We start from the raw sequence: 8327 nt of genomic DNA, 5'->3' as shown, positions 1-8327 counted from the left end.
ATTATCATGTTAGTTTACGTGTAATAGTAAAGTTTATCAAAATTGGTAATCTTTTTCTGACCAATGACCACGCACATCATACCCTTAGAAAAACATCGCTTTTTGATTTAACTTTCTTTGGGATGGAAAAAGCAAGAAATGTTTGAATATTTTTAGAAAGAATAATCTGAGAGTAGATAAAGGTTTTCGTCTATAAAAGGAACGCATTTGGTGAGAAAAATCAAACACAACCAAGCAAAAATGGCATACAAAGAATACGTACTGCTGCTACCTCTCATTGTTCTACTCTCTTCATTGATTACTGTCACAGAAAGCTTTGCCCTTACCCCACAGATAGATTTGTTGAATCGCAACAGTTTCCCAAGTGGTTTCATCTTTGGTACAGCATCCTCAGCGTACCAGGTACACTCATACAACGATAACTATGTTTTGTCAATGTTCAACTCCATATGAAACACCTTCACGTTGCATGTTCAAATGTTTTAGTTCTTTCTATCAGCTTTATGTTGTGGTTTTCGGTTCACATGATTATGTATTTGTATGTATGCAGTATGAAGGTGCAGCGAATGAAGGTGGTAGAGGACCAAGCATTTGGGATACCTTCACTCACAAATATCCAGGTTAATAAATATATATGTCTCTGGTTTTCTCTTATACCGAAGATCTTTTACAAAAATTTATAGAATTATTGATATATGGTAATTAAACATGCAGAAAAGATAGAAGACAGAAGCAATGGAGATGTTGCAGTCGATTCCTATCATCGCTACAAGGTATTTCTGATTCAAAGTTTTTGTTTCTTTGATGTAATTTATCAACATTAATCAGATATTTGCATAATAGAATATGAAACACAGTGTTGCTTTTTTAAATTTCATTTCTTATCAAAATGTAGATAATGTCTTTGGAACATTCTAACTAAATTAATTGATTATTTATTACTTAGATTAGATCCTTGGAAAGCTCAACTAAGAAAGAAATGATAAAAAATGAAAAGAATTGTTGTTTTATTTTTTTTCCCATCGATCGCTTTCAAATAAACATGATTTGTTGCATCATATGTCTCAGGAAGATGTTCAGATTATGAAGGGTATGAATTTGGATGCTTACAGATTTTCCATATCTTGGTCAAGAATTCTTCCGAGTAAGTCAAATATAGACCAATGATTATTTTATACTGAATTTACTTGTTATGTGTTTCATTGTATAATGATTTATTTATTTATTTACATAAACTGCATATATATCCACAGATGGAAAGCTGAGTGGAGGTATAAACCGAGAAGGAATTGACTATTACAACAACCTTATCAATGAGCTACTGGCAAATGGTCAGAATAAAAACTTTATTATGGATATTTTTATTATGCTTTATATATATATTAATCATAATGTATATATTAAAATAATTTCAGGTTTGGAACCCTATGTGACGATTTTTCATTGGGATGTTCCTCAATCCTTAGAAGATGAATATGGTGGCTTCTTAAGTCCTCGCATTGTGTAAGTTCTGCAATTTAATTAATGTTTTGCTGAGATGTTTAAGGAACGTTTCTAAAATTACACGTTTTTTATTACAGGAAAGATTTCCAGGACTATGCAGAGCTTTGCTTCAGGGAATTCGGAGATAGAGTAAAAAAGTGGATAACTTTGAATGAGCCATGGACTTTCAGCGACAAGGGTTATGCATTAGGGGTTAAGGCTCCTGGTCGATGTTCATCTTGGTTGAATGCTGAATGCAATGGTGGTGATTCTGGGACAGAACCCTATTTGGCTACACACCACCTACTTCTTGCTCATGCTGCTGCTGTTAATGTCTACAAGACTAAGTACCAGGTCTGTTTCTATTTAACGGCAACCTCGTACTTGTTATGTTTGTTACAGTGGAACATGTTTTTGAATATGTTTTATGGATGCAGAGATTTCAGAATGGTGTAATAGGCATAACACTGTATTCAACTTGGTACGAGCCACTCTCAGATACCAAACGTGATCGAAAGGCTGCTGAACGAGCTATGGACTTCTTGTTTGGATGGTGTGCTAAAACATTCTTATACTTTTATTATCTATACGAAAGAAATCACTATGTAATGTTTTATTTATTTCATTCATTTGTTCCGCCGCAGGTTTATGGATCCACTGACAAGAGGAGATTATCCAGAAAGCATGCGTTCTTTGGTGAAATCACGATTACCAAAGTTTACAAAGGATCAATCTAGATTGCTTATTAATTCATTTGATTTTATTGGCATAAACTACTACACTGCGAGTTATGTCTCCGATGCACCAGAATTAAGAAATGGCAGAGGCAGTTATATGACAGATCCCCTCGTAAACTATTCATGTAAGAAGTCTCTTCTTTATTAACTTATATTTATTTTATGTTGATTCTGATCTTCATAGGTAATTTTTACATGTTTTTTTGTTTTTGTTGTTGCAGTTGTCCGTGACGGAAAACTCATTGGTGAAAATGTAATCTTCTTATGACCAAATTGTAAATGCTTTAAAATTTAGAATGTTTTTCTTAATTATGCTTCGTAATTATGCAGGTTGGTTCGGATTGGTTGTACGTTTATCCAAAAGGGTTTCGTGAAGTTTTGCTATACACTAAAGAGAAATACAACAATCCTTTAATTTATATTACTGAAAATGGTATATAACTTTGATTCTCACATTTATTTCCATTTGAATGTTGTAGTTGTAAACAATATGAAGAGAAAATGATGAAAAAAATAAAAATAGTGACATGGTTTACATTTTCATGCAGGTGTAAATGAATATGATGATCCATCATTATCACTTGAAGAATCTCTCTTGGATGTTTATAGAATCGACTATCATTATCGTCATTTCTATTATCTTCTTGATGCAATTAAGTAAGTAACATTTTTGTTGACCTATTTAAAGATGAGTTGAAGAATGAATTTTTGTAATTGTTTCGTTTGATATATTACAGGAATGGTGTGAATGTGAAAGGGTATTTTGCTTGGTCTCTTTTGGATAATTTTGAATGGGAATCAGGTTACGTCATGCGATTTGGAATGAACTTTGTTGACTACAAGAATGGTTTCAAAAGATACTCAAAGCTTTCTGCGCTGTGGTTCAAGGATTTTCTCAAAATAGAAACCAATCTTCGTGATTCCATGTAATTCAATTACTATTAAAAATTCTTTCACATTTATATATTGTAAATATGAAATTGCTAGGATTGTTTTATTCTTGGGTAGTTTCTTATGAAGTTGAAATTCTTATAAATGTATATTATATTGTAAATATGAAATTGCTAGGATTGTTTTATTCTTGGGTAGTTTCTTTTGAAGTTGTAATTCTTATAAATGTATATATTGTTGAAGTTGTAATCAATAAAAAGTTTTTTTTATTTAAATACATCATGATATTGCTGCATATGTTGTAGAACCCGTAAGAGAAAAAAAAAAAAAACTTAATGACACCAACATATGATAGTTAATAATGACACCAACGTAGAAGAATGTTGGGAACATAGGTTATTCTTATCCCTTAGTGTCGGTGAGGGAGATTTATTCAAATAATATTCTTATCCGTATTCTATGGCAATTTTTGTAACTATATTTTTATTAAACAAAAGTTTGATGGTCCATAATGTTCTTGACAGCAGAATCTAACTCAGTTTATAAATATTATAATTAACGTCTGAACCCTAACTTAAAGCAAAAGTCGATCATTCATTGGCTAGTTCAGATGTCAAGTTTAGAGAAATTATTCATTACTTTGAACGAGTACTCATTTATAGTCTTTGATTAGTTTTATTACATTTTACAAATAATTACATGTCACGAGTAGATAATTATAGCAATACTAGATCACCGTCTAATATTTTTCTTTTCAAAGTCACTGCTGACTCAGGATTAGGACAATACACGAACGACGATATCGATTCCCCGCAGCTTAAAACATTCATGGATGTCTCAATTTTATTTATAACACCATTAACATCAATTTAAAATATTAATAAAAGCAGCCGATCATATTAATGTGAATATTATATGTTACTGATATATTTTAAACAAAATAATTTTTTTCTTTGCAAGTGTTTTTTTATTAACTAATTCTTCAATTAATTAAATATGTATAGATTATATATATATATATATGATAAAATTTTCATATTATCCATGACCATTTTTTTTGGTATCTACAAAAATATGTCAGTAACGGTGTTTTTTTTTTTTTATAGATTTCTGACGAACAAAATTTTGTTGATAATATATCCATTTGTAAAATTTACTAACAGATTAGGAGTTTGTCGGTAATTATCAATAGATGTACCTATTGAAAAAACATATCGTTAATGACAGCTACATTTGTTGGTGATTATTGATGCACCTTTAATCTGTCAATAATTCAAAAATGTATTTTATTGATGAATTAATCCATCGGTAAGTCTTTCAGCAAATATTACGTAAACTTCTCAGTTTTATATTATCACACACAAAACAGTACAAAATAGTACCAAATAAACATAAATAAAAATTTCAAACCACAAGTAGATTTGTCAATTACAAAGACAAAATATCAAATATTCAATAATGAACATCCAAGCTTATATCACATTAAATGTAAACATATCACAATATTAAACATAATGTACTAATATATGTAAACATAGATTCAAAACTCAATCCACTTAAGCAAACACAATCCTCGTTATCCATATTTAAACTAAGCTAATCCTAATAATAACATAATAATCAGAATCAATGTATTCTTTCTTAGGGTTAGCCTACAATAGGTTGGGTTGGACTGGTGTGGACTAGGACGGTGTTAGGTTGGACTGAGCTTGTTGAAGGACCTAGTGGTCATGACACTACTAAAATTTTTTATATTACATGATTTTTTCTTGCAAATTTGTTAAGAAAATTTTGCAAAAAAAAAATTACTGCCATCTTTTCTAAGAATCCTAATTTACAGGTAATTCTTTCATAAGTAATTATTTCTTACAACACTTTTCGCAAAATACTTGCGAATTTTATAATTTCATAGAAAATAATTATCTGCCAATTAAAATTCTTATAAAAAAATAGCATAAAGAATATTTTCTTATAAATTCTTTTAACAAATTTACAAGAAAATTCTCATGTAATATGAGAATATTTAGTAGTGAATATTTAATATTTAATATTTAATACTTCCTGCACCCTGTCATTTCCTTTCTGCACTCTGTCACTTTCGAAATTTATTTTTCAGAATACAATAAGCAAATTTCAGATTTTTTTTTTCAAAAATCAATACTTATGAAATAATTTTTTATGGGTGGGAGATGAAATTTTATGGGGTGCAGAAAGTTTTGACCTTAATAGGCTCATCTGAAGAGGCGGAAGGCCCAGTGTCTTGTTTTTGGAAAACAAATTAAGGGCTCTTGGGGGAGCAAGCCCACTCCACCTGGAACTGCTGGATCTCTGTTCCAATGAGTAAGATCCGGGAGTGCATGCCTTCTTCAATTATAAAAATACGACCCCATTAAAATGCTATAATTTATTAAAACTTTAAATTAAAATATATATATATATATATCGACACACCCAAAATCTTACTAGAAGGTAAACTTTAAATATGTTCATTAGAAAGTTTTGAAATGTTGATATAATATTATATTTCATTAGAAATGTTGAGAAAGTCAATATTAAAAGGATAGCTTTAAAAGAATAATTCTGCATGTGTGTTTCTAAAATTCTTACCAAGACTTATGTTCCAACATATCTTGGAGTTTATTGAATTTTCATTTGAAATTGAAGAACAACGATGAAGACAATTCCATGTTTGCACTCAAGGTACAAAATCGATAAGATAAATCTGAATCATATTGTCCGAAGAAAAGTTTAAGAAGATAATCTAAAATAAAATTAAAAAAGATAGTCTAGATTATTAATGCATAATAATTTTGAGGGTTGGTAGACAACACATGCACACAAACCTTAGGTATACGTTTTCTTCCCACCTTCATAATATAATATAGATATATGGTTATGGCCTGCACTAAACAATGTTTTTAGAAAAACTTATTCAGCTTTGACTAGTTAAACAAATAATAATAATAATAAAAAAAAAACATATATAATATGCACATAGATTGCATCCAAAAGCATATAAATGCATTATATTGACTGTGTATGGATTGAAAATCATGCATACATACACTCATTTTGTAGCATTTTCAGTCTTAGGTACTCTTCGCTTACATTCTCTTGTCTTATATTTTTTTAAATGTATCAAATATAAAAAAAACAGTAAATATTATATCTCGTCTTGTGCTTCATAAAGATTGTTTTGGGATAAAAAGTTTATTGAAGTATTAGTTTATTAGAAAAATAACTTTTACAAATATTTTATGTCCTTTCATTTTGTTATTTTTCTGTACAAAGTGGATTTTAGACAATTTAAATGAAAAAAAAAATCTTCGTTTAATATATCTAAATATAAAATTATTTAATTATATTATAATCACAGATAAATTTAACTTTCAAACATTAATATTGACCAAAATACTATATTTTAGCTTTAAAAAAATAAGCGTAAATTTTTTTTTTTTAGTAAATAAATATTTTTCATAGTGCCCAATTGGCATTAAATTGGACAAAAAGTTATTTAGAAAAGAAAAACTAAAAAATGTCAAAATATTTTCAAATTTTTTATTGAATAAGTGTTTGCGTTAACATAGACCTGAACATATGTTAACTTAAATAAATATTGAAAATAAATAAGTTAACATAGACTTAGTTAACGATGATTTTATTTATTTTTAATATTTATATTTGTTTAATGTGTAACACTAAATTATATATTATAAATATATATTCATTTCTAATGATATGAATAATAAATTATTTTAATCAAAGGTCCAAATTTAATGATGGAATTTTTTCTCACACATTAGGTTTTTATATTATTTTTTATATAAATTTTATTACACTTATTTTCTTCATTCGTATTTATTATTTTCTTCATATTCATCTATTTGTTTAGACTTATCTCTTTCATTTACATTCATCTTCTTCATCCACGCACATGTCCTTGATCTAAATTTTTGTTCTCATATCCTTCGTTTAAATTATTCTCCTCATTTTTTTTTCATTTATATTTATCTCCTTCCTCCAAAATGATCTCTTTCATCCACATACACATTCTTCATCTAAATTTTTTTCCTTATTTCCTTCATCTAAGTTCTTCTCTCTATCTTTTTGTTCATTCTTATCTCCTTTAGCCACAATCATCCTTCACATATATGCACATCACCTTTATCCATTATAATATATATTTTTTTTGTTTATATTTATTGAACACGAAGGTATCATATGAGATTTTTTTTTTAATTATTATTATTGGTGTTGGTCAAACCAACACAAAATAACTAATATTAAAAATAAATTTTATTTAACATCGATTAAACCAACACTAAATTAAATAAACTTTAAGACAAAAGTACATTAGCATTGACTTAGCTAACACTGAACCGATTTAATTGAAAAATCAATTTATGAATTAGTAATAATTTAGTGTGGACTTAAAGCAAGTCTTAAAAACTAAATGAAATATTAGTCTATGATTTTAAAGGCTCTTACATTCGGAACCCAAATTTAATACTAATAAGTAGTAAGCATCAATTTTTACTTGTTAGTGTTGACTTAGCACTAAATGTCTTTTTTTCTTTAGTGTCATATTTAATAATAACAGTAATAATATAACTTGATCAATTAAAAATATATCCATTTTCACATAATTAATTCAAACGTACATAGTAATTTCCGTTGTCCCAATTACAATAACTTGGCAATTAACGTGGATGAAAAAACTCTTCGTTATAGAAAAATCAACCCCGTAAACTTTAAGAGATTAATCAATTTTTCCATTGACAATATCCTCTATTAGAAAAAAAAGAAGAAGATAATGCCTTCTATTTTTGTTTTTAGTTTATCATATCTCCGATGTAATAACACGTATATTGAATGGTTGGATATACAATTTTTTCATCATTCAGAAAAAAAAAATTGACATTGAAAATTTGGGTTGGTCAATTATGAATTGCATAATATTTTATTTTAGCAATGTGTTTAAACGAAGATTTGGCTACTACAATGTGAAACCAATGAAATCGCTGATCTGCTGATCGCGTGGCGGAATTTTAAAATATAACAAGATATGAATTCTATGTGGGAAATATATATTTAATTACTGGCGTTTTAATTGTGGAGGAATAAAAATCTTAGTTCTACATTTTGATCCTTCATAATTTCATATTTTTAAAATTAGAGGAATCAAAAGTGAATTTATGCCTTGTTTTCAATTAGATA

General features: G+C 28.3%; 1 protein-coding gene across 1 annotated transcript; it reads left to right on the top strand.

The window, feature by feature from the left end:
* Positions 1 to 208: 208 nt before the first annotated feature.
* LOC114168754 (cyanogenic beta-glucosidase-like) lies at positions 209 to 3385 on the top strand. Its single transcript, XM_028053673.2, has 13 exons — positions 209 to 402; positions 551 to 620; positions 715 to 773; positions 1069 to 1144; positions 1254 to 1331; positions 1416 to 1503; positions 1581 to 1836; positions 1920 to 2035; positions 2127 to 2344; positions 2441 to 2472; positions 2550 to 2652; positions 2768 to 2876; positions 2957 to 3385. Exons 1-13 carry the CDS (start codon positions 241 to 243, stop codon positions 3147 to 3149), a joined length of 1560 nt encoding a protein of 519 aa, XP_027909474.2. The 5' UTR covers positions 209 to 240; the 3' UTR covers positions 3150 to 3385.
* Positions 3386 to 8327: the final 4942 nt, after the last annotated feature.

Source organism: Vigna unguiculata, chromosome 11, assembly GCF_037176805.1.
Source record: "Vigna unguiculata cultivar grain cowpea cultivar isolate G323 ecotype 2 chromosome 11, ASM3717680v1, whole genome shotgun sequence".
NCBI lineage: Eukaryota > Viridiplantae > Streptophyta > Magnoliopsida > Fabales > Fabaceae > Vigna > Vigna unguiculata.
This window is presented reverse-complemented; position numbering and strand designations above follow the sequence as displayed.

Bases quoted from the DNA above. Each gene is read 5' to 3' on its own strand.
- LOC114168754 (XM_028053673.2), top strand. From the start codon at position 241: ATGGCATACAAAGAATACGTACTGCTGCTACCTCTCATTGTTCTACTC. The intron at 1,504-1,580 runs GTAAGTTCTGCA...TTTTTATTACAG, and splicing joins TTCTTAAGTCCTCGCATTGT to GAAAGATTTCCAGGACTATG. The intron at 2,036-2,126 runs GTGTGCTAAAAC...GTTCCGCCGCAG, and splicing joins ATGGACTTCTTGTTTGGATG to GTTTATGGATCCACTGACAA.